At 37.5% G+C, this 27,964-nt stretch overlaps 1 protein-coding gene across 17 annotated transcripts; it reads right to left on the bottom strand.

Moving 5' to 3' along the window:
* Positions 1-114: 114 nt before the first annotated feature.
* Positions 115-22,821, bottom strand: LOC101702454 (zinc finger protein 518A-like). 17 transcript variants are annotated; one of them, XM_087185025.1, is made up of 6 exons: positions 22,183-22,726; positions 21,876-21,981; positions 20,328-20,408; positions 11,713-11,863; positions 5,249-5,351; positions 116-4,474 (listed from the first exon to the last, which is right to left on the bottom strand). In XM_087185025.1, the coding sequence occupies exon 6, from the start codon at positions 4,343-4,345 to the stop codon at positions 1,421-1,423; it is 2,925 nt and encodes a 974-aa protein (XP_087041151.1). In that variant the 5' UTR covers positions 4,346-4,474; positions 5,249-5,351; positions 11,713-11,863; positions 20,328-20,408; positions 21,876-21,981; positions 22,183-22,726; the 3' UTR covers positions 116-1,420. The 17 variants fall into 17 exon arrangements, with proteins under 17 accessions (XP_087041166.1, XP_087041165.1, XP_087041151.1 ...); XM_087185027.1 differs by having other exon boundaries at positions 21,891-21,981; XM_087185026.1 differs by having other exon boundaries at positions 22,555-22,726.
* Between the last annotated feature and the right edge of the window lie 5,143 nt (positions 22,822-27,964).

Raw genomic sequence — 27,964 nt, 5'->3', positions numbered from 1 at the left:
TAGTAAAAGCGAAATTAAGATCACATTTTTCTTATATTCTTATGTTTCATGTTTTTATAAGTTTCATGTTGGAGTTTATAATTCTACAAAAAATTTCAAATGTATATGATAAATACTGTTTATTTAGAGTATGTGGCCACACACATTTTCTCAGTCCTTCAGTAAACCCCCTTAATCTACACAATACCTCCTGAACAGCAAAGGTTCAGAAATGCACGTTAGCCATTCTCCTTTATCTGTATAAAACTCAACCTGAAATCTGTCCTAAATACCAAAAGGGAGTACATTATAGAATGAGAAAGTTTACAAAATGGATTTTATCTATGCTGCACATCATCCCTTTCTTGCCAAATCTTGTTTCCATAAAAGCCAGATAAGGGCCCTGACACAGCAGATGAAAAAATACAATTTTTTCAATAGCAAAAAAAGAGAGATGCTAGTTGGAAACATGGACAGAGTTTGTTTTCTATTTCAAGTTAAGAAACTACACACATCCCATCTGGGGAATTTATTTTATAACTTTATTTTTACTTCTACATATATATTCACCTACAAAAACTTACAAACCTGTATTTGTTATACAGGACAGTGTGTGTGTGTGTGTGTGTGTGTGTGTGTGTGTGTGTGTGAAATAAATTATTACTGAAGTCTACCTTATCGAGTCCCCCTTCCTCTTCATCATTATCACAACCCTCAAGCATTCTTTTGCTCTCCTTTAAGGTTTTGACCATTGAAGTGAGAAAAGACAAAGGAAGGAAAGAAGATGACTAAAAGAGAAAAAAGAAACCAGTAAAGGAAAGAAAGCTGAATAATAAGTTTAAGAAAGAATTCTGGAACATATTGTGTTCGAGAAGGATAGTGGGGATAGGGAATCAACATTAGTGTTAAGTTGTTATTTCCCTGCTAAAGTCATTTAACTCTGAGCATCTCATAGTTATGCAAAAAATAATTAACACTTTCTAAATTGAAGAATGTAACCAACTTCATTAGAGCTACAGTGTAATGCAAATAGAGAAACTGATGGAGATGGTGGAGATAGAAAGATTTCATCTTGATTCTAAACATTTTTGTTTTTAAAAATATAATTTATGGATATTGTGTCATAAAGCAGATCATTACAAAAGAGGAAATTTCCTCCTGTAAATAATATGCAAACGGAAAATACATTTCATTGCAGGGATTCTGCCCCTGAATTATACAATACCATACCATACGAAAGTTCCAACAAGCTTATACTTAGGTTTGAAAAAACATATAAACATGGTTTTAAATCATGAATAGCTAGGTACTAGCTAATATAAGCTCTAAAATCAAGATGAAAGGAATTAAATTATTAACTTGGAGAGCAAGAGTCTCTTAAAATCAATCACTCCTTTACACTGGTAACTCAAGCCCAGATTTCTTACACCCAACAAAGTCATCAAGTGCAGAAAAGAAGAGAAACAGGTACTCTTTCTGTATTAACAAGTGGAAGTGGTCTTCCTGAAACAACATGGAATCCAGGCTTGTTAGCGACATGTAATGGTATAAAAAAACCTTTTGGTGTTGGAACAAATATAGTTTTTTTCTGTTCTGAGTTCAGAGGTGGATTCTGCATATATAAAGTACCTGAATTGTGTGTAGTGGCTCGTAGTTTGTCCTTTACAAGCTGCTGTGTTATTATTGCATCTGACTGAGTCTTAAGTAATGTGCTAATACCTGAAATTCTAGGTGTCTTCCCTGAATCTCTCACGTCCTGTGAAACCGATAGCACTTGCTTCTTTTTTCCATTAAATTTTAAATTTAGATCATTTGTAGGGATACTACCAACACTGCCAGATGGAACTGGGAAGACACCTTCTACTTTGATGTCTTTTGAAGATTCAACTACTGTTCCTTCGCCCTCATGTTTTTGAAGTGACAGGTCACAATGAGGCGTCAGGCTTTCGTCTGGAATTTTAGAGTCCTGTTTTACATCATATTTTGGTTTTAATTCCTCCTGAAGTAATCGATTTAGTTCAGGTGGCAAAAATTCTGATGCCTGTTGGCTCTGGAGAGAGAAAACAGATGTGATCCTAGGCATCATAAGTGAATCAACATTAGAAAAGTCATTCCATTCTGGTTTTTCATTCACACTCTCTAAATTTTGGTTTGCATTAGTGTAGAGGTTCTGTCCGTCAGTATTCTGCCCTTTCTCTAAAACACACTGCTCTTCCATTTCACCTTTCATTTTCAAAGTTCCATCTTTGTCATTTAAAAGGCTGACAGATGCTAACAGGCTATCTGGGTTTGAACTCTCCTTCCTCACTAGTGATAGAGCTGTCTCACTAACTGGTTGTTGAGCAACTGTTTTGCTGGATGAAGATTCTCTCTGAAAGCTTTCACACAGTGCTGTTCCTGAAAGCCTACGGCGTTTATTAGAGTTGTTCACTTTTGAGTAGTTATGAAAAGGTAATGATCCTTGGTTGGAGGACTCAGCAGGTAGCTCAGAGTTGACATAATTAATGCAATAGTTATGCATATCTCCACTGTTGCATACACTTGATTTTGTGGTATGGCTGACTTTATCCGGACTTTTATTGATGGTGTTTGATACCTCAGGATGATGCTGAGTGATACGACTTCCCCATAAGTCAACAATATCTCTTGCTTCAACTTTTGTGGTCAAACTCACTGATGTGGTAACCAATTCTGATGATGCTGGCAAAGGAGACACGCTTTTATTGTAATCCACTGTTTGAAGCATATTATTCCTTTCAGATATCAAAGCCATTTCTTTTTCTGAAATTTTTTTCCCTGAAAGTATGGGAGATGAACGTGAAAATGGAGTTGTTTTCATATAAACCGTGTCATTTAAATCAGTTGTCGCTCCTGTTAAAAATCCAGTGGTATCCAAAGTCTGGGGCTGCAAATTAGCAGTACTGTCCTTTACGGCACCTGACTGTGAAGCTGGTAAATATAAATTCTGCTTGCCGGTAGGCAACAATTTTATTACAATATGTTGTCTTCCATCCACCATCCTGAAGCCCATAAACTTAGCACTGTAATTAGCAGGAACTGTTATTTTATTATTTTTTACCATTAACACTGTTGGTCCTTGTAGAGCAGTCTTCAAGAAATCTGAAGTAGAATTTGATCCCTCATCAGCTCCATTATACTGTCCACTGTCCAGAAAGGTTGGCTTTTCTGACTCTGACTCTGTGGGCATATCACTGTTCTCACAATGTAGTCTTTCACTTTTGTCGTCATTTAAATGCTCTTGACCAAGATGGCTCTGGTCTTCAGATTTCATTTCTGCACTGTTTATTAAATTAAGCACTTGAGTGTTTTTGTCGATACTTCTGTCACTTCCACTGTTAACTTTCTTACGTATCCAGAATGCCTTCCTTGATGCACCTATTTTATATCTTTTCAGAATCAGCTTAAGTTCAGCTGAAGTCTTTGCCATCTTCTTTTCATATTTATCTTTCTCCAGTTTTTCTTTCGCATATAAGTGTTCTTTGTGCAAAGTTATAATATGTCTTACAAGATGGTCTTTCCTGGTGGCACCGTAACTACAATATTGACAAGTGAAAGGAAGAGTACCAGAATGAATATGAAGGTGCTTCTGAAGCTCTCCTTTGGTAAAACATACATGATGGCACTTACCACATTTGTAATGAATTTCATTATGTCTGTGAATGTGCTGAACGAATGTGCCAACATCCTGGGTGGAGAATATGCACTTTTCACATTGGAAATTACCATTAACACAGTGTGTGGATATGAAATGTTTCGTCAAGTCCAATAAAGTATACACACACTCACTGTTACAAATGTCACATTTTACTAAAGTGCTTCTGTGGGTTTGGCGGTGTTGTTTAAATATCTGGAAGTCATTTGCGGAAAAACTGCACATTTCACAGGGATATGAAGGTAATTCACCATGGTGCCACATTTCAAAATGTTTCTGCAAATCATTGGGGCTATAACGAGTGCTATCTCCACATTTTAAACAGCTGAAATTGAGTATTTTTGCAGACATTTTTATACCCTCTTCTTCTGTTCTCTCAGACTTATGAAGCAATATACACTCTTCTGCACGGCTTATCGACTTTATACTGATAGATTTTCTTGCAGTCTGTGGTTTGCTACAAAATAATTTTCTATATTTGTTAACTTCGTGTTTCATTAGGACTTCATTTGGAATATTTACCTTCGGCAAGTCGATTTTCACATTTTTAAGTTTATAATGAAAACTACTTTGTGAAATTTTTGGTTTAGGTACTGATCTCATAGTATCAACTACCAGATTTTTCATATTACATCCCATTTTTAAAGTAGTTTCTTTTTCATCACAAAATGACTTGTTCTGTTCAGAAGGCATGATTTAATAAAAAAAAATCCCAGTTTCTCTTGCTCCGAAAACTCTTGATGTTATCTGTAATTTAAACAGGAAGCAATATTCTGCAGAGGCATCTTCAGAATAACCAGGATTTTGCACACGTCAATTCACCTAAAATTAAACAAAGAATTGAAATTTTCATCACAAAATTGAAAGTCAATTTTGTATCTTTAAGTTTATTTTGACACAAAGTAGAAAACACATATATTAAAGATACAAAAGATCTGTTTTTAAGTACGTCAAGAACAGCTTACCAACAAGAAATAGTTGAAAGTAAAAATAACACTAAACTACAAGTCTGAAAATGCAAGCTCTAGTTACAATTCTGGTATATGATATTGGGAAAGCTTCTTTGTGCCTTAGTTTCCTCATCTAAGAAACCAAAATCACCCTTCGGATAAGCACCCTCAAGCTCTAAGATTTTTATCTTTAAGGTGATAAGACAATTTTAAAACAGGGTTTTAATGGCTAAATATTGAAAGCAGACTATATGTCCATCAACAGATAAATGGATAAAGAAAATGTGGTATTTATACACAATGGAGTACTACTCAGCCATAAAGAAGGATACGTTTTTGACTCGCTTATGGGAAAAGAGATACACCTTAAAACCATAATGCTAAGTGAAGTAAATTACATACAAAAGGTTAAATATTGTATGGTTTCTCTTATATGAGAAACCCAAAGTATAAATAATTTAGGAGCACAATAAAAGACAGATGATAAGAAACAGATAGACTTTATAGAGATGGGAATGGGATTTGGGGAGGAGGGGAAATGGAAGGGGCAGGAAGGAAAGTAAAAAGGATAAAGATGCGATATGCGTATATACCAATTCCCCACAATGAATGTGCTCATTATGGATCACAACATGTATAGTGGTACCTCGGTTCATGAACTTAATCTGTTCCACCATTTCGTAAAAGATGGCCACATTTGTCTTTGTGCGGGAAAGACCGCCACGGTCGTCTTTGTCACCCGATGCAGTCTGCAAACAAAAACAAAAGTTTGACAAACGTTTTTGTTTGTGAACCAAATTGCTCGCAAACAAAAGTGTCTGTAAACCAAGCTACCACTGTACTAGTAATAAAAGGAAGAAGAAAAAAGAAACTGTGAGTCAAATAAACCTCTCCTCCTTTACAAAATAAAAATACAATAAAACAGGGCTTTAACAATCCACTTATTTATCTATCAATCAACTTACTGATTGACAGAGACAAGGTCTTGCTATGTTGCCCAGGCTAGCCTTGAGCTCCTAGCTGAAGGGATTCTCCTGCCTCAGCCTCCTGAGTAACAGGGCCATAAACATGCATCATTGCACTTGGCTGTATGTATTTAAAAACCTAAGCAAGAGAATACTAAACACTTAAGTTCTAGTTATATAAAATGGTTTGTCTATGCAACACTGACAATTTTTTTCATTTCCTTACTTGACATAGCTAAAAGCACCATTCATCTAACTAGATGAATAAAATAATCACTACATGAATAAAAGCTTCATTCATTAGGGCTGGGGATTTAGCTCAGTGGTGCTGCCGCCTGCCGTGCAAGCGCAAGGTCCTGAGTTCGATCCCCAGTACCAAAAAGAAAAAAAAAAAGCTTCATTCATTAAATAAAAACAACAGAAAGACATCTTCTACTCCCCCAAGTTATCACTGCTAATTAGTTAAACAAACAAACAAGAAGAAAGAAAAAGAAATAGCACATCTCCCTCCCTGGCTTAGTCCCTAAGTCCATCTAACCTTTCTGGTTTCCTACCATTTTGGCTATTTGGTTGTTTGTTGGTGTGTGTTTTTTGTCCCTAGCACTCAGACAGATGGAGGTAACAAAACCCTATTTCTATCCATCTCTATTTATTAAAGCATTTACTCTTGTGCTCACATCGGCAGCACATATGCGAAATCGTTTACTCTCAATGGTTTTCTTTCTGTCTTTCTCTCTCTCCTCTCTCTCTCTCTCTCTCTCTCCCCATCCCCTCCCCTCCCTTCTTTTCTTTTTCCTCTTTCCTTTCCTTTTTAGAAAAGCACCCCTAGCTCCACTCTCTTAATTTCTTCACCCGTAAAAGGGAACAAAAAAAATTAGCATTTCCCTTCCTCTTCCTCTTTCACAAGGTTGTTCTGAAGATTAAACGAGAAAACACACATAAAGGTATCTTGAGAGGTACTATGTAAATGGTAGCTACCATTAATACTATATGTGATTACCACGTATGGGACAGGACAATACACAGCTGAGATTAAAATCTGAGTACTAAAGGTTCACTATTAAATATATCAAACTCTATATTAGAAATTCTTTTATTTTTGTACTCATATATATGAATTTTACATAAAGTTAGATAAGCTAAAGAAAGTGTACATAATATTAAGCTCCACTCGTGTTCAAAGTAAGGTCTCACCTTTAAATTTCAATTAATCTACAAACACCCAGGAACGTCACTGTTTTAGAACTCCTTTGAGGGAACGTAATTAAGTTAAATTACTTTACATATTAAGAGGCCCTTTTAGTATTTCTCAAACTTAATACTTCGGGCTGGGTCTACAAAAACATGTTCATATACATGCTAAACTGACAGCATATATTCTATTAAAACGGTATCACCTTTTGATTATCTTTACATAGCATGCCTAATACTATAAAACGTTAGTATTTTACTTTAATAAATTTCCTACAAAACTAAATGTAAAAACCTCTTCTTCAAAAGTAAAAGAATGCATTGCTAGAACAAAGTGCAATGATACCTGGTGGATGGATACTCTGCACCAATTGAGAACATTCCCTGCACAGTGATTTCCCATCTGTGGAACTTTAACTACACCAAGACCAGAACATACGGTTCAAGCATGTGAAAGTTTTTTAGCACAGCTAGTAATGGTTGTTTTGCATTAGCCAGAATGGGACGTGGGGGTCATTCTGAATTACCATATCCAAGCTTTTCTATACTACATATACAAGAAACGATTATCATGGGTTTCATTACAAAAGGCAAAGTGCTTCTTACAAGCAGTATCACATGTTTCAAAACATATTTGTGTAATGCCAAAAAATTCTATTTTTATATTTCTCCTATGCAAGAACTAACAAGATCTGGTCCTGCTTAGCTTCTGAGATCAAGTAACATCAGGTATGGCCATAGACAGACATTTGTATTGCTAAATACCATCAATTTCACTTCAAAATAACTAAACAATTTAAATTTCTTCAAAAATAATCTCGGGCCGGGGACTTAGCTCAGTGGTGCCATGGCCTGCCTTGCAAGTGCAGGGTCCCGAGTTCGATCCCTGGTACCAAAAACAAAAAAACAAACAAAACAACAATCTCAAAGTCTTATAGCCAGTATAAGAATAGGCTTTTGAAACAATCAACTAACACAAGAAATAAATACCTAATTAATTCATGTGAATTTTGATGGATGTGGTGGGAGACAGGAAAAGAAAAATAATGTTTAAATTTAAAAATATTGGTTTACAGTAAAAGGGGAGAGCCCCTAGATACCTTCTCCCTCAATCCTATTCTTCTCCCACAAAATACTGTCAACATTTTAGTATGGAATCACCCAAATATATTTATAAATATATAGCTGCACATACACTGCATCAGTTAGCACTGTTTATTCAGTTGCAGGCATCCAAAAATCCAACTCAGCCCTATTTAAGCTAAACAGAGGCTTCGCTACATTGGCACAGTCCAATAGTACACTAGGCTTAGCAGAAGCTCCAGCTAGGGATACAATGTAATTAGTCCCTGGTAGCTATCTCCATTTGGCTTCACTACTGGGCTCCAGCTTATGCCAAAATGACTTGCTGAGAGTTCCACGTTAATATTTTTCCAGGTATAAACCTCATAAAAAAGCATGTCACTCCCTCAAAAGCAGAGTATAAATAAGTCTTGGGCCAAATTTTTTTAAGTGTCAATCTCTACTGACTTCTACATCAATCAGAGTGTTAACTCAGCATCAGTTAGATACACTTCTTTGAATAACCACGCATGGTTTATAGGCCTTTCATTGGAGACAGGGGCACATAAACACCATTCAATAATAGAACTGTGATTAAGGAAGAGAGGATGGTTCCCCAAAACACAATCAGAGCACTACTACGGGGGGGGGGGGGCAAACAAATACAAAAAGCAAACAAATAATGTATATGGAGCTTTCTTTGTTTATTCTTATACAAATAAGAGTATTATACATAAAATTTTGCAACTTGACTTTTTTCACTTTTGTATCATGGACTTCTTTCCATGCCAGTGCAAACGTATTTAGTTCACTTTCAATGGCTGCAAGAGTATTTCACAGCACAGATATATTATTATAGCTTATTTAACCAAATGGTCACTGGTAGAACCTTCCACCTTTTCCCACTTTTTCCTATTACTGTATAAAGACTGGTACAGTTACAGTTCTTGCATGTAAAACATTACGCACCTGAGTGTTTCTGAAGAATAGCTACATGTATACTTGTTTTCACCCCAATATATGCACTTCTACAGCTCTAAAAATATGCTTCAACAAAATTAAAAATCCACCATGAAAATGTAATTCAAGAGCCATTGAAAGGCTTGTTAATTAATTGCCCTATCTATTGGGTAGCTCTTGTCTATTTTTTATGTCTGGCTCTGACACAAAGACAATTATGTTTTATAATTACAAATGATGTCATAGTTGTAGGTGGGTTTATCCTTTCCTTGCAGATTAAAAAGGACTGTGTATTAAAATGTACCTTGTTGCAAATTTTACTAATAACCCAGAACAAGATGAATTACAGATCTATATAAGCAAACATTCTATCAACTATTTTGTTGCAACGTCTTAATAAAATTTCAAAATATTTTCACTGATCTTAACAAAGACAGTTGTTCTCACCAAATTCATTACCATGATCCCCTCAAAATAAGACCTACCCAGAAAATAAGTTCTAGCATGACTGTAGAAGAAACATCCCCTGAAGATGAGCCCTACTGCCTCTTTTGCTCCAAGGGATGTCCCCTCTAAAACCATGCTAGAACTTGTCTTCCAGGTAGGCCTTACTTTCAGGCAAACAGGGTATCTGATCTGACAAGTTGAAGTAAGGAGAATAACCAAGCTATTACTCATAGCTATCCCTTTAATGAGGCTATCTTTGAAACAGTAATTCCAGAATGGAATGTTTGTTTGGGTACCGGGGATCTAACTCAGGACCTCGCACTTCCAAGGCAGGCATGGTGCCCCTGAGCTAAATCCTCTGCCCCAGAATGGGATGTTTGTTATAAAAATGTTAATATCAAAGAAAAGGCAATATAAGGCAAAGGGCCTGTGATGGGTAAGAGGGGCCCTAAAAAGAGCTACTATAAGTAACTGAAATTCTTACAAAGCTAAGATAGAAGACTGAGAAAGTATCTGCTCTCCCTTCACCAAGGTGGAGCTTAATTAAAGAAGATTCCAAAATGACAAGCAAAGTAGAAATTTTTTTTCCTAACATAACAGACCAGATTCAAATAAGAGAAGCCTCAATAATCTAAGAATCAAATTTCAGTTAACTACTCCACCAAGGCTATTCTGTGTAAGAATTATACAAGGTTTTGTTTTGTTTTAAAAACTGTCACTAAACCACTTGTCTGGTTTGCTTTCAGGGACTAAGGCAAGAGTCACGGAAGGAAATCTCTGAAAAAGTAGGAACTTCAACTGTTCAACTCTCATTACAATGCTATGTAACTCAGGAGTCGAAATGCTATGCGATAAAACTCAACAGATAGCTTTGGTTCCTTCTTTCCCTAATTTTGGTTTACTTGACACTTAAAAATTCATTATACAAAGACCATTAACTCTTTATTTCCAAGTATCAAAAGGCTTGATGCTGAGCAGAAACTCTTTCACTATTACTACTACTTATTTCCTGTTTCATCTCTGACACGTTTTCTGCATTATTCTTAAGTGTTCATGTCAGTTATCACTAATTCTGGCTTCAAATATAAGAACTTAAATGTGCCACTGGGAACATTTTTGCTGGAGAAAAATAGAAATTACAAAACAACACTAAGAAAAGAGACCACCTTATTAAGTAATCCACTTAGCTTTCACTTGGTAACTATTTAATATTGAACGTCAGTATTTTGAATATGTAATTTACAGTACATAACAGAAGTCCCCACACCCTGGACTGGTCAATGGACTATTGGGAAATGGGCCTCACAGCTGGAGGTGAGGGGTGGGTGAGCAAGCCAAGCTTGACCTCTGTTTACAGCCGCTTCCCAGTGCTGCCATTACTGCCTGAATTCTGCCTCCTGTCAGATCAGTGGCCACACTAGATTTTCATAGGATCTTGAACTCTACTGTGAACTGGGCATGCCAGGAATCTAAGTCCCATGTTCCTCTGAATCATCCAGACTTCCACTATGACCACCCCAACCCCAGGCAATGGAAATACTGTCTTCCATGAAACCAATCCCTAATACCAAAAACACTGGGGACTTCTGACATACAGTCTGAGGGGGAGTTTGTGTATTTTAGTCAGTTTGGGGTTTGTACTTCACCTTCAATTTCAAAGTTGGTCTAGAAAATCTATTTGGTTTTCAACTATGTGCAACCTGTAAGCATGTAGAAACAATGATGATACCTGATAGCTACTTATACTAGGACCGCCTCCTGCGGTCAAAAAAGGTACAGTCTATTGCAAACATTTCAGGTAGCACAAAAAGAAAGAGAAATTTTATAGCAATTTCAATCCTCAAACCTATTAGGTTAATGCTGTTTTTATTACAGCCCAATTTCCACTCCATCAACAAGAATGACTGGTTTGAAATGTGCTACCTAAATTACTATACTACTGTCTCGTAGGACTTGACCAATATGTAAGTCTTAAATAAGAAAATTCTTTTAAGAGTACTAAGGTAATTCAAGGAATTTCCTGCACCAAGATAGTAATTTAAGCTATCTGATTTCCTCTCTCTCCCAAGTGCTCCAAAATAACCAAAAAATACAATAAAGAAAATCCTACAAAATAGGAACCCAAAAAATTCCAATAAAATATCCCATATTATAAGATATTTGGTAGGAAATAGTGTGGTAATGGAAGAGTGAAAACAAGTGCTGACCTACTAAACACTACCTGCTTTTTTTTTTTTTTTTGGAACAGGGTCTTACTATGTTGCCCAGTCTGGCCTCAATTTCCTGGGGTTTCCTGCCTCAACCTCCCCAGTAGCAAGGGACTACCCACATGCCACCACATCCAGTAACTAACCAACCACCATTTTTTAAGGAAGAAAACCATTAAGGGACATTTATCTAAACAATATTTAATAAGCATCCGTCTGTTACGCTCCATTTAAAAACTGAGTGACAAAATTCTGCCCGCTTCCTCAAATAAACATACCTTGGGAGAGAAAGCAAGGATTGAGTAGAACATCGGGATGGAGCCCTTTGGGTGATGGTGGCTCAGGCTAAGATATAAGAAGAAAAGGAATCAATCCAGAGCTTTGAGCTGGGTCTGGAAGCTAGAAAGGGCAGGCAGTTGCTAGCATCAGCTGTTAGGAGAAATGTAAAGAGAAAATTCTTTGTGAACAAAGATAATCTTCCTACACCCATGGTTATCTTCCTCTACCTAAGACTTTTGTCCTTTCTCCATGTAAGTAAATTATTATGTCTATACCAGTGGTGGTGAACCTTTTAGAGCTTTCAATGGTAACAAAGAGCCCCTTGCCACACGAGTGCCATTAGTTCGCCACCACTGGTCTATACTGTCAAAAGAAAATTAAAATTCCTACATTTCCCTTCCTTCTGACTAGAACAACCTGAGTAAATCTTGGTTTATTCTCTAAGAACTCATCTCAACTAACAATGCAAAAAAAAGATAAGCAGAAACAAAACTGGATACAGTAGCTCAAAACAGAAAAATAATCTGAATATTCAGAAAACCACTCCCTTTCTCCCATCCAACAGTGAAATACATTAACTACAATAAAAGTTATTGCAGTAAGAAAAAAAACCCATAAAAAAAATCAGGTAATATAGTTATCCACCCTTATCTTGAAGGAATACATTCAAGGAACCCCAGTGGATGCCTGAACCCACAAACAGCACCAAATACTATATATACTATGTTTCTGGGTCTGGATGTCCCCTCAAAGCCTCAGCAGCAATCGGTGGATTTTTCAGAAATGGCTGAATCTAGAGGGTGTGATGCTGGGATTAGGGATGTGTGATTACTAAACCAGTACTGGCATTGGTTTGGCATCACCCTAATACCAGTAGTGTGGGTAAGAAAAAAGGGGCAGAAAGATGCTGTTAAGGTGCCCTTGCTGCTTTTGCGACCTTGTGGTGCCATGAACTGTCCTCCTCTGTGAAGTCCTAGGCCAAGCCACCTTGCCTTGGAGCCCCCCGCTTACAGACAGGTCTGAGAGAAATCTCTACAAACTGTGAGCTAAATAAATCTTTCATCCCTTAACTTGTGAGTGTTGGGTATTTTTGTCTCAGCAACGAGAAAAGTAACTAAGACATATACATATCTAGGATAAAGTTTAATTTATAAATTAGGCATAGTATGAGATCAACAGTAATATTACAAAATAAAATGATTTTAACAGTATTCTGTAATAAAAGCTGAGTGGATGTAGTCTCTCTTAACAACTCATTCTATACTCATACTTCTTGTGTGATGCAAGATGGAAACAACGCTTGCGTTATAAGATGAAACAAGGTGAATGATGTGGGCATTGTGACACAGCACTGAGTTACCACATGTGAGTTACTTGAACACAAGCACTATGACACTATGAAGGTCAATGTGGAAAACAAGACAACAGGCTGGATAAAGGGATGACTCACATCCAGGAAAGGTCAGAGAGATTTCATCACACACTCAGAATGGTGTACAATTTAAAACTTATGAATTGTTTATTTCTGGAATTTTCTCTTTACTACTTTCAGACTATGGTCAACGGAAAAGAAGGGACTGCTGTAACTGGCAATCTTAGGAAGATGTGAGATAATATATTGAAAAACTAGAGTATACAGTAATGTAAGAAAACAAAGGAGATGGGAGAGAAAAAAGAATTTTGGAAACGAGAAACACATTACAGTAAATATTTTGCTTTTGGAGGAAAAAAAAAAAAAACTCTTAAATTTTCAAAATCAAAAGCTCCCCAAATGCCAGACAAGATTACTACTACTATAATTTATCCAGGTATAAAATTTTAATTTAAAAAATAAAAATAAAATGCTATCCAGAAAGTGTTTGGGGAGTTACTTAAAATGGTATTCCATTGTCATCAACAACATCAATTTTAATCAGACACCAATGTCAATCAGACATGTCATTCCCAGCTGTAAATGTCCAAAAGACAATGGAATAACATTTGTAGAGTTTTGAGGGGAAAAGGATTAACCCAATAATTCTATATGTGTGAAAATCCTCTTATGTGAGAGGAAAAACAATTTTGGATACATAAAGTTTCAGACTGTATTCCATATATGTACTCTGTGGGAAATTTTTAAGTAAATGCTTAAGCAAAATCAAATTTTATATCAAATAGGAATGAAATAAAAAACAGAAATAATGTAATACAGAAGAAATATCCGTGGATTAAAAAATCTACAACATATAAATAAATATAACCAAAATACTGAAAAGAGCATTTGTATCATCAAATATATAAGACGTACGTCCAGAAAGCTCCCCACTGGAAAAGTAACAACAGCAAAAAAAATTTTAGATGCTGGAAAGCATATAAATATGTAGTATTATGGCTTATATCTCGATTTCCCCACAAAGCCTCATGAGCTCATAGGTGGGCCTTTGGGAGGTGAATGGATCATGGGTGTATGATCCTGGATTAGTCCACTGATCGGCTCAGCATAGTTCTGGCTGTGGATGACAGACTTTCAGAAGAGGGAGGACCCACCGTGGGTGTAGGTGGCACTAATCATGAGGCTTGTAACTTGGACAGAATAAAAGAGAAAAGAAGAAGCCCGCTGCTTCCTGCCTACCCTACCATGAACTGTCTCTACTCTGCTGTGTCACTCTGCCATGCTGCCCCACCTGGAATAAAGCAACTGTTAGAATCTATGTATTAAGGAAAAAACATTTTTAAAAACTTACTGATTTCTTACACATAAAATAAGTAACAGGATGATACATAAAATATTAAGACAACCAAAAGAACTTTTGGAAATAAGGAAATATAAACACTAGGCACAATGGCACACTCCTAGTCGTACTTACTGCTACTTGAGAGACTTCAGAAGAATCTTGACTTCAAGTCTAGCCTAGGCAACACAGCAAGACCCTGCTTCAAAGGAAGAGAGAAAAAGAGGAGAAAGGAAGTGGGGGGAAGCCAGGCTGGCTAGAAGAAATAAAAAAGGGAATTAAAAGTGGTGGAAGGTGAAAGTGAAATAATCTCTCAAAGTGTATAGCACAAACACGGGGATAAAAAATAGGAGAAATGGGGTAAGAAAGAGAAGCAGATAAGGTCTAACAGTAACCAGAGTGCAGAAGAAATTAAAAACACAAAGCAGAAAGACAACAACAAAACGATGTTTTAAAGTACTTAATTGTTGAAAATCAATTTCCAGACGAAAATGTCCACTAAGTGTACAGCATAACGAACCAAGGCATACCACTGCAAAAATTTCCTAACAGTGGAGACAAAAAGAATATCCCACAGGTTTCCAGTGTAAGAAGCCGCAATATTGATTATGCCCAAAGCATGCTCTAAGTAGTGCAGGCTGTAAAGAGTTACATCCCTCAACTGGCTTACTTTAAAAAACAAGTCTGACTGAAGCTATGGGACTCACACAAGCATCTCATGAGCACTGCTGTAGCACTCAGGTCAACAGGACCTCCCTGCTAACGGCCACAGCTGAGACCAGACTAATGGCCTATGAAGCTGTGGGGCTAATATGTGCCCCACGATGAGATAACATGTGCAGCTGAGGTTGGAGTAATTCAAACCAAAATTCCATTCCCACAGTTAGTGCCTCCATAACTTGAAGGACAATGTTCTAATTACAACATATACTTTGTTGATCTTGCTTCTAATTTGAAAATGCTTTGTCTCTTCTCTTTAAAGCCTTGTCTGCATTCATTTCCATAGTAACAGCACATACTGCACATCTGTACACATATCGCACCTTTACACCAACTGATGAACAATAAAAATCAGTGGATGTGACCGACCCGGGCCTTTTCCTGGGGATCCAGCATTATCCATCCCAGTGACCACTTTCTCTCTTTAGTTCTGTTTTTAGTGTATTTTTTTTCTTCAACCTTGTGTCACATACTGAGGAAGTGGGGACTAGACACTTACTACAGGGGGCTCCAGCATCCAGAGAAGAAAACGGGGCCACATAACAAAGGATTCAAAAACAGACCATTTTAGACTCCTGAGCAGCAACAATTAAAGGACAAAAGACAAACAGTGATACCTTCAAATTCTGAGATAAAAACTTTTAACTGAAAATTCCACACCTTGTCAAGCTATCAATCAAAAGTAAGAATAAAGCAGATATACACAAACCTAAGACATGAAAACAGCCAACAAAAGAACAAATGGAAGAGAGAGAATATCCCCAAGGTGACAGTAAAGGGAAATCGTAAGAAGACAGACAACTGGGCATCAGATCACACTGCTCCAGGCAGTCCAAAAATAGGACATCCTGAAAGTCTAAAGGTGAGACACATTGAGAATTTTCGTCACTAAGAATCTCATAATATCAACCTCAGTACAGAATTCTCAGAGAAGACTAGTCCAGATCCTTATCTGTATTTGAATTGTGTTGACATAAACTGATGATGTTTCAGCTTCCCCTCCATGCTCTTATGTTCAAACCATCTAAAGTTATGGTGAGCTTAGAAACCAATTACAGACCAGCTTACCTGCTCTGCGACACATCCAATGTGTTCACACCATAGGCCTATCAGATTGTCCAATTATGGTTAGTCCTAAGGGTTCCTAGGATTCACTCATGACTTTACTGACTTCGCCGAAAGGGGCTCTTGTAAACCACCAAAGAACCTAAAGCTACACTATGATCCAAGTACCTTGCTCACTTTAATTTCCCTTGGGAGCTTTCGTTTAACAAGGGCACTGCTGCCTTTTTATTACATAGCTAGATTTAAGTCTGTCACTAAATTTTCAAAACTGAAGAACTTGGTGTTTATAGAATCATAAAAGTAGCAAAGTAATAATGGGACTTTCATATGGGTTGGGAGAAGAGGGAAGTTATAACTACAGAAAACAACCTGGTTTAACTTAATTAGTTACTATGCAGACATTTTTTTTTTAATCTTTAAACTACAAGGATATTTTATGTATTGCTATACAAATACCTTACACAAAGACAAAATGAAATGGACAAAAGACAGAAAGTTACGGAAGAATCTAAGTGAAAATATAGCTATCCTTAGTAGAACTCAAAACAAAGCCAAGTAAGAAAACTGCCAATTAGGTTATAAAAGGTGTTACATATTTTCAATGCCCAGTGTTAGCCAGTGAGGAAAAAGAACCCCTATAAGATACTAATGATGGAAATATAAGCAGGTACAACCTTTTACAAAGAACAGTTTGAAAAAACATATATATACATATATATATATATGTATATATATGTATATACACACATGTGTTATGCATATATACAGTAATACCTGGGTTCATGAACACTTCTACTTGGGAACAATTTGGTTCCCGAACAAAAACGCTCAGCAAAATTTTGCTTCTGTTTGCTAACCTCGCATTAGGTGACAAACAACCTCGGCCATCTTCTCCACACAAACACGAACATGGCCATCATCCCCAGAATAGTGGAAAAAATTAACTTTGTGAACCAAGGTACCACTGTACGTACATGTGCATATGTCTATGTAAAGTATATAAACCTGGGGGAAAAGTATAAAACTTCTGATTCAGTTCTATAACAGCGTCCTAAAGGTAGGCAATACTCAGTGATATTCACTGCAGCACTGTTTATAAAATCACAAAATTAATCACTAAATGCCTAGCGATACGTAATAATTGTATATTTTCATTCAACAAGACAGCATTTAATTTAAAAGATATTATAGAGCCGGGGATTTAGCTCAGTGGTGCGGTTGCCTGCCTCGCAAGCGCAAGGTCCAGAGTTCGATTCCCACTACAAAAAAAAAAGGTATTATAAACACATATCAACCAAAAAAAAATCCAAGATACATGAGGCAAAAAAAAAAAAAATAGACACACTAAGACTCAATCTGTTCAAATAGTGATAAATGGATAGAGGGTGGATAAAATATGGGTAGATGTACCCACAAAGATTTACAGCAAAAAGTGTGAAAAATACACATATAAAAAATGGGCTTTTGGAAAAATTTCAGCCTCTCCACCAAGATTCAGTATCCAGTTACTGGAAAATAACAACTTGGGGAGCAAAGCAAGAGAGATGTAGATCCCCAAGAACCAGGAAGGATCTGACAGGGTAATTAAAAGCTACAGAGAAATCAGAGAGACAGAACACAACGCCGAGAAGGGAAAATGGAGTCTACACTTCCTCCAAAGATCCCAGCTCACAGCTCTTGAAAAGGGAAACCAAACCTACAGAGACAAAGCGAATGCTGGGGATGCCAGGTGGCCTCAGGGAGAAACACAGGGGAATAGACCAGAGGTTGCTGTGATGCCCAGGGACAGTGCAAGATTCTCCTCCCACAAGAGTCTTTCAACAGGCAACAGCTGGCGAGTGACTCCAATCCAACAAATCCAGACAGTGCTTGCTTGGACACCATTTCAGACAGGGGCTGACTGCTTGAACACATGAAAACCAAAGCAGCCATCTTGCCCAGAACTGTGGAACAAATTAAGCTTGGGAACAAAAGTACAACCATAATTTCTTTTCTTCTCCCTTTTTTCTTTTATCTTCTATTTCTCATCAGTTTTTTGCTGGTACCATTACCTAGTCCTATAAATATTTTGTCCCACCTCTCTCCTCATTCCCATACACTGTAAGGTTCAAATTTTTCTTCCTGCATTCCCTTTCCCCAAATCCTTATATCTTTAATAATACAACCATAAATCTTTATTAACCTTTAAATAGTTAACTCTACAAAATTACTCAGGAATTCTTTTCTACCATTAGCGGAGATAGAGCTGTCACATGTAGTACATATTAGCTGTAAGTCAATACCTGAGTTGCTTTAATGTTTACCCTATTAATTGTGGATTTCTTCTCTAGGGTTAAGGGTGGTACAATTGGTTCTTATACTACATTAATATCCAATTTGTCTTGGATGATACTACTGTATCTCATTTGCTTAGTATTACCAGGGTCACATAACTGTTGCTATTAAGGGGTTTTCTTAGAAAGTAAACAACCAGATTACATTTGTGACATTAACAGTACTAGGGTCCATTCCTAAACAACTAGGTGTTGGGCCAAGCACACTGCATCCTTCTCTCCCAAATTAACCAAGGTGGTTGGATCCTGGGGCTGAGGCAAAAGACTACAGTTAGCCATTCCTAAAGTACATCATTAAAAAGTGACCAAAGAGGCCGAGATACATGAATACAGTGTATGGAAAAGATTTAAGTTTTTGTGGCCCAAATTCATTAAATAAAATGCACAAAACTCTAAAAAAAAAAAAAAAAAAAATGTGACCAAAGAGATCTCTATACTAGCAATAAAATCTTTATATAATAACTGTCCACAAACCTCTACAAAAAGCAAAACAAAAGTAAACAAACATATACACACACATACATATATATGTGTGTGTGTATATATACACATGAGAAGACAAAATTCCCAACTTCCCCAAAGCCACTCCTCCAGAGGGCAGAATATCATAAGCATATGCCTGACTTGGAAAGGAAAACTCAGGTTAGAAAAGAGACCAGCGAGGTACTCAGAAGGTATAACTAAAAGATACAGGGAAAGTAGAAAGCATTCAGATTAAGTGAGCCATAAAGAAGCCCCAATAGCTACAACCAAAGAGAACCTCTCCATGCCACATGATACCCAAAGTACCCAGAAGTCTATCACAGGGACAAAAATCTCAAAAGCTGTTAAAGAAAAACAACAAATCTCATGTAAAGGTAAATCCATTAGAATTGCAGCAGACTTCTCAACACACCTAACAGGCTGGAAGGTTTTAGAGAAGTGTTTCAAGTCCTTAGAACTTCCAAGCTTGACTTACATATCCATATCCTATGAAACTTTCCTTCAAAATCGATGGTGAAATAAGGTATTTCCATGACAAGGAGCACTTCAAGAAATTCATGATCACCAAACCAGCAATACAAAAAATACCCATGGCTATCCTACAAAGAAACATTCAAGCCAACAATACCAAAAAGTCTAAAAGAATGACTACACCTGGAATGCTGAGCAAAAGCAATAAGGGAAACACATCTCAGAATCTGTGGGATACATTGAAAGCGGCTCTAAGAGGGAATTTCATAGCTATAAGTGACTGCATTAGAAAAACAGTGATCCTCAGGATGATGATCTCAAGGTTCTAGAAAAAGAACAACAAATCAAACCCAAATCACTGGAAGGGAAGAAATAATAAAGATCAGAGGGAAAATTAATAAAATTGAGACTAAAAAAATATAAAAGATCAAATAATCAAGGAGTTGGTTCTCTGAAAAGATAAACAAGGCTGATCAACCCATAGCCAAACTTGCTAAAAGAAAGAGAGAAGGCCTGCATTAATAAAATTTGAAATGAAAAAGTACAACAAACATTACTAAAAAAAAAAAACTAAAAACAAAACATTACTGAGATCTGGAGGATTATTGGAAATTACTCTGTAAACTTATATTACAATAAAGTAATCAAAAATTACTTTTTTTGCATACACTAAAATGAAAAGCCACACATACATATTTTATCTTGGCCCAAAATAAAACATAACTTATGAAAACTCTCGTAAATGCAACTAGTTTATTTACTCCAATATTAAAACATATTAACTGATTACTTAATGTACTATATATTCCAGCACTTCAGTCATGGCCATACCTCTTTCTTCAAGGAGTAAAAGGCACAATTTAATGCTTGGACAATGTCACAATCAGGAACAGTGATCAAAAGAGATGATATCTGGAAATCAAAACCAAGATTTCAAAACTTTGACTGCAAAAACTATTAGGAAATGTTTCTGTGCTCTTGACCCCATTATAATTCATAGTCAACTTAACTGTACAAGGTAATGAAAAAAAAACTTCTCTGCACTTAAGCATACAACATATCATTGAAATTCAAAGGTAACACATCACAAACTCAAAGTTCAGAATCAATCTATTTTCATACTTTCATGTAATACAAGATAGAGAAAAGAAGTCTTGCTCAAAATCGCAAAACTTGAACTAGTATATGGACCTGACTTATCTCATTATCCAACCATCACAATGGTAACTCCAAATTATCATTTCTAGAAACTAACATCCTATGAAAAGTGCTCACCATGTGAAGCCAATACCCCATTCACAGCCTACACCCACCTCAGATCAGACAACAAACCTTTGAAGAATAACCCTTTTCTCTGCTTGTAGTGCTTTGCCAATTATTTTTTAGTAGAGTAACTGAAGGCACTTGAACAAGATGCAAGTTTTCTATCATTAAAAGAATACATATTAAGTGCTACAATGCATCAATAAGAGCAATTTCAAACAACTACAAACAGAAAATGCACTAAAAGGGCATTTCAAGGTATATTCTAAAGTAAAACTAGACCGAGGCTAAAATACTCCTCTTTGTAATATTTCAAAATAAACTTTGGAACGACAGTACACTACAGAACGTGAAGTATGACAACAGGTAAATATTTCAAGCATTTAAACGTTCATATATCATCGCTTCTCGGCCTTTTGGCTAAGATCAAGTGTAAACGTTCATATATTATCAATGCACACAGCAGGTATTCCTTGAGGTTGCTGTCCTTTATCCTTTCATAAAGCCAGACAATAAATGTTTTTAATTGCTAAATATGATAGTGAAAACTAGTATGATTTAATTTGCCTTTCCTGTGAATGCTAACACCCGAACATGTCAACACAATGCCATGTCTTCGTGAATTCCAGAAAAATACACAATTGCTGGGAAATTATGCATAAATTTCTACACCTTTGCAGGTAAAACTCTGAAAATGTTAGCAAATTTCAGTGAATCGGTTGAAATGGTTTCTATCCATTTAACTTGATATGAACCTTAAAGTACATTCATCTGACAATAGGCTACAGAAAAAAGCAATTCGACAGTATCAGTGAACTACATCTAACCTACAGATTCTCAAATTAATGAAGTTCTCAACTTGATATAGTTTAACTGTCTTCATATTTCATCACTGCGACAATCATACGTTCAACATCCTTAAGAATTCCTTGAACACTAACTTATTTTGCTCTCTAGACTTTTGTGTAACATATTCAACCTTGTTTCCCCTAAAATGCCTCGAAAGCACTAAATGCCCCACATTTAAACCTAAAGAAAACTGAACCCTAACTTTTGTTTTCTGAACTTTAAGCTACATCTTTTTCATCGGTCTACATGAGGGTTAAAACATTTTACCTCCTATATATTCACCTCTTCTAGTTTCGACTACCAAAGCCATCCATCCAGGGACTATCTACTTGACAAAGAGGGCACCATGTTCAGAACAGATTCAAAATGGACCCTACAAATGAAGAAGTCAGTTACAAACAAATTCATCTGTCACTGGGTGTGGCTGGGGTCTGCAAAGAGAAGCATCTTTGCCCAACTCTAGAGGACAGGGAGGGTGCGCGCGCCAGGGTGCTGGGCACCGCTAGAAGAAAAAGCCCCCAATGACCACAGACTGAACCCGCGTTAGGGTTGCCGTCGAGGCGGGCCAGCTAACCTACAGCTCGAGGGGTGCGGCGTGAAAAGTGCCCATGCTGGCTCCAGCAGCCGCGGAACCTGCGGCAGGGTGCTTCGAGCGCCGCGCGCCCCACTTCGCCCCAAACACCGCGCCCTATCCGCCCCTTCCTCCCGGGTTCCGCTGCCCCTCGGATACGCGGATGCACACTGTCGTCGCGGTCCCACCCAACTGCTAGGCTGTGGGCGTGGAGACTTCAAAACGCCCAAATTTAAAACAAAGCCAAGCTAAAGATCGAAAGGCCTGCTCTAGTGGCAACAAAAACGCTGAGTAAAACGACTGACTTCTCTAGAAAAACTTTGCGGCAAGTTAGGCGGAAGCGCTGAATGGCCGGGACTATTTAACAGGCGCTACCTATCGCAAGAGGCGGATCCTTGACCTATCCGCGGGACTCTGACGACCCACAAACTCGCCCGTTGCCCCCAGGATGGTCCTCTACAGTCCCCGACATCCTAAAAGATATGGGCGGTCCCGCTCTCGGGAAATGCCTGTCAAGTCCCCACTGCCTGTGAGTCCCTCATGGCGGCCATTACCCTTCCATCCGGGTATTCCGGAAAGCCGATGAGAGCGCTACCGGGAATGCACACTGTGGCGGAGGAATTTGCACTGCACCTGAAGGGAAGCGGAAGAGAACGGAAGCCGGCAAGGTCCGCGCGTCAACCTGTAGAGAGTAGGCCAAGGACTTACTGCTAACTTCTCCAATTAGCGCGCTTCCTTATCTGTTGACGCCCCCTTTGCTCACCAACAGTGGCTGCAGAGGTCCTAGTGCCAATGGAATGACAGACAAACGTCCACTTTGTGTTCTCCACAGTAACAGGAACTGTGTGGCTTCACAATCCCTTGCTAACTAGGAATAGTCCCAACCCTGAGCTTTTACTCAGTTCTGGCTTAGCAAATTCATCTCCCCACCACTGGCTTGTGACATGCAGGTTTTAGCACCCATTGAAGCCCTGGTCAATGAAGCTACCACCCTAACTCTTGGAGATATGTTGAACTCCAGATATGTACACATTTAATAATTGTACTGAAAGTTCTCTTTACATTGTGAGAGGTTCTGATTCCCAGCAAAGGAATTATGCCACATCACACTACAGGGTTGGAGAATTTATACTTGGCTCCTCTTCAGAGGGTCTTATAAATCTAATCTATTATTGAGCTCAACTTCTATAAAAGTTATTTTGCTTTTCAAAAGGGAATGAGAGCATGGCAGCAACATAAACTGCAAAAAACTTTGGGTGGAAAGATACGCCAAAATATTAATGCCAAATTAAGATGACATTTTTCTTATATTCTTGTGTTTCCTGTTTTTATAAGTTTCATGTTGGAGTTTGTAATTCTACAAAAAAAAATTTCAAATGTATATGGTAAATATTTTTGATTGTTTTAGGGTATGGTTTTGAAAATATAAACATGTAGCCACACACATTTTCTCTATCCTTCATTAAAACACCCTTGATCTATACAATGTCACGTGGAAAAACAAATGTTCAGAAATGCACGTTAGTCATTCTCCTTTATATCTGTATAAAACTCAGTAAGAAATTTTTCTTAGATACCAACAGGGAGTGCATTATAGAATGAGAAAAATATTTACAAAATGGATTTTTCTCTTGTACATCATCCCTTTCTTGCCAAGTCTTTGTTTCCATAAAAGCCAGATAAGGGTGCTCACATCTCAGATGGAAGAGTGACAACAATTTTTTAATAGCAAAAAAAGAGATGCTAGTTGGAATCATGGGCAGAGTTTGTTTTCTATTTCAAGTTAAAAAAAACTACACACTTCCCATCTGGGGTATTAATTTTATAGCTTTATTTTTACTTCTGCATATATATTCCCCTACAAAAACTTGCAAACCTGTATTTATGTTATACAGGAAATTGTGTGTGTGTTTGTAAAATGAACTATTACTCAAGTCTACCTTATCTAGTCCCCCTTCCTCTTTCTTCATCTGTATCACAGAACCCTCAATCATTCTTTTGCTCTCCCTTTAGGTTTTGAGCATTGAAGTGAGAAAAGAGGAAGTAAGGAAAGAAGATGATTAAAAGAGGAAAAGAAAACCTGCAAAGGAAAGAAAGCTAAATAATAAGGTTAGGAAATGATTCTGGAATATATTGGGTTTGAGAAGGATAGTGGGGATAGGGAATCTAAGTGTTCTCAAGTTCTGTTATTTACCTGCTTCGTGTAGTTATGCAAAAAAAAAATTAACACTTTGTAAATTGAAGAATGTAATCAGCTCCTTTGCAGCTACAGTGTAATGCAAATGATAAAACTGATGGTGATGTTGGAGATAGATACAAAGTTTACATCTTCATTATAAACCTCTTTTTGTTTTTTATGGATACTGTGTCATAAAGCAGATCATTATAAAAGAGGAAATATTCTCCTGAAAATAATATTCAAAGGGAAAGTAGATTTTATACCAGGGATTCTTACCTGTGAATCATACAATATCATACAATATTGAAGTTCCAACAAGCATATATATGCATTTAGAAAAAAAAAATCTAAACATGGTTTTAAGTCCTAGATAGTTTTGTACTACTATTGTTAAGCATTACAATCAAGATGAAAGGAATTAAATTATTAATTAACTTGGAGAGCAAGAGTCTCTTAAAATGAATTGCTTCTTTACACTGATCAACTCAAGCCCAGATTTCCTATACCAAACAATGTCATTAAGTGCATCTGAAATTGTGAAAGAAAAAACCATAAAGACCCTAGATGATTTCTCATATATGGTCACATGCCTTGGTTAAGGATATTATAGACTAATTACTCTTGGCAATCTATCAGACAAATATTGAGCTTTGAGTAGTATCTTTCCCAATGTTCTTTGTAATATGTTATTTAATATTTATTCAGCAGAAATATACTTGAACAGCTATAAAGTGCCACAAAAAAGCATATGGATGACATTAAATACACCAAATCATCTTGGGTTGATGTTTTAGAACATCTGGGACAGATGGCGGGAAATAGGTGATGGATTATCATATAAATTTTAAAAGTGTCCCAGAGTTCAATAAACATATGCCAAAAGATTCAAAGACCTGCCCCTTTTCTTATACAGAAGACTGTATCAATACAGAGTAAAGGAATCATATATCTCTGTCCAGGAAAGGCCTGATATATAGCTATTTTCCCTAGATGTCTCTCAAAAGTGTCCCAGTTTGAATGGTAATTATGAGCACATAGGCACTAAAATGACTAAAGGAAATTGATGAAAATCTCCTCAACTACAGCATATAATCTTAAAAATCTTTAACCTGCCTTGGTCATTAGTTAGAGAAACTAAAAGAAAGTCTTTCATATGAAGAACTAAAGGAAAAAAGAGGAATTATTATTGTGAACTGTGAGTTTAAAGCTAATCAACAAATAAGAAATAGCTGCTTACAATAAAGTGAATGGAAGCCTACATTGTTAACAGTGCTGTGAAGTAGCTTTGTGATATCTGGTCTCTCACCTCTAGAGTTCTTTTATCTGTCACTCCTTGAATTCAACCACAAAGACACATACTAAGACCTGCTTTCAACTTGACCCAAACACATGTCTGAAAAAAGAGCACAAGTTCCCAAGACACTAGAAGAAAAACAGAAAATATCAAACTAAACAAGATGTATTTTCTGAAGAAATACTGTTAGAACAAAGAATATAAAATAAATATGCTAGCCCATGCCCCAGCAGCAATCCACTGGACAACACACAACCCCCCCCCCCCCGCTCCTCTGTACAGCCACCTGATTCCACACTACAAAGACGCAGAGGACACTGGACCACCAGACCACTGTACTGGGTCCTGCCACTCCCGGCCTAGAGGTAGGGGCTTCTGAGCCGCCGTCCCACTGCTCCTGGTCCAGAGGAAGGGGCTTCCTGGCCACCATCCCTCCCACTGCTCCCAGCCGAGAGGAAAGGGCTTTTGGGCTGCCTTCTGTCCCGCCACTCCCAGCCCAGAGGAAGGGGCTTCCTGGCCACCATCCCTCCCGCTGCTCCCAGCCCAGAGGAAAGGGCTTTTGGGATGCCTTCTGTCCCGCCACTCCCAGCCCAGAGGAAGGTGCTTCCTGGCCACCATCCCTCCCACTGCTCCCAGCCCAGAGGAAGGGGTTTCTGGGCCATGATCCCTACCGCACCTCCCGGCCCCTGTCCCACCTCTGCCAGTTAAGAGGAGGTGATCCTCATGGGCGCCAACAGCACCACCTTGCCCCCCCCAATCAAAATGAGAAAACATATAAATAAGTCTCAAAACCAGACTTTCAGATCACCTACAGCAACCCCAAAGGAAAGTGAGATGGAACACTCTGATACTCAACCACCTGGACCCACTGAACTGGCAACAAAAGGGGATCTGGAAAAAATGAAATCAGAAATAATTTCTCAGATAACAGGAGAGATTGTGCTCCTAGTGCAACATGATTAATAAATCTGAAGAGGAGCTGATGAACATAATGGAATCCCAACATAGGAAACAAATGGAATCCTTAAACAGATGCAAATAGATTTCCAGGAGATGAAAAACTCCATTGAAAGTCTACACAGCAGAATGAGCCAATGAGAGGACAGAATTTCAGATAGAGAAGATAAGATTGCAATTAATGACCAGGAAAAGAAAAATTGCTTCAAAATTATAAGGGAACATGAGAAATCAATCCAGCAGCTGCTAGATGATGCAAAGAAGAATAACATAAGACTGATTGGAGTCAATGAAGAAACAGGACAGAGTACAGATGACATAAAAAAACTCTTCACAGAAGTAATGGCAGAAAACTTCCCAAGCAGAGGGAAAGAGCTTGACATACAGATAAGTGAGGCATATAGGACTCCAAATAGCCTTGATCAAAAAAAAAATCTACACATAGACATATAATTGTTAAGATTCCAGAAACTCAACAGAAGAACAAAGTTCTACAAGCAGTTAGAGAAAAGAAACAAATCACATACAAAGGAAAGCCCATCAGAATCACAGCAGACTTCTCAACACAAACCATCAAGGCAAGAAGAGCTTGGAGTGACATATTCCAAGCCCTAAAAGAAAACAGCCTCCAACCCAGATTGATGTACCCTGCAAAACTATCTTTCAAAGTGGTTGGAGAAATAAGATACTTTCATGACAAAGAACACCTTAGGAACTTCGTAAATACCAAACCAGCACTCCAAAGAATTTTGCACAATATCCTAGGAACAGACATTGAGGATCACAACCCCAGGAAGCAAAGCAGAATGAACCCATCTGGCACAACAAGAAATTAAATGTAGAGGGGGAGAACCCAACAAAAAGAAAAAGTCATGGCAATGACAAGTCAATACATTTCAGTTATAACCATCAATGTTAATGGTCTCAATTCACCAATCAAAAGAAATAGACTGGCAGAATGGGTCAAGAAGCAAAATCCAACAATATGCTGCATACAAGAAACACACTTAATTCAAAAAGAAACTCATAGACTGAAAGTTAAAGGGCAGAAAACAATACTCCATGTGACGGGAATCCAAAAAAAAGCAGGAGTAGCTATCCTCTTTGCAGATCAAGTAGATTTCAAACCAACACTGATTAAGAGAGATGAAGAAGGACACTACATCCTTGTAAAAGGAAGAATCCAAGAGGAAGAGATGACAATCATAAATCTCTGTGCACCAAACATTAGTGCACCCAACTATATAAAACAAATACTAACAGACATGAAAAGTCATATATGCACTAATACAATTGTAGTGGGGGACCTCAACACCCCACTCTCACAAATAGATCAACTAGACAATAAATGAGTA

This window comes from Heterocephalus glaber, unplaced genomic scaffold (assembly GCF_053883595.1).
Source record: "Heterocephalus glaber isolate CG9 unplaced genomic scaffold, H.glaber_assembly_v1.0 deba00001497, whole genome shotgun sequence".
Taxonomy (NCBI): Eukaryota; Metazoa; Chordata; class Mammalia; order Rodentia; family Bathyergidae; genus Heterocephalus; species Heterocephalus glaber.
Note: the sequence above shows the minus strand (reverse complement) of the source record. Positions and strands in the feature narration are given on the sequence as shown.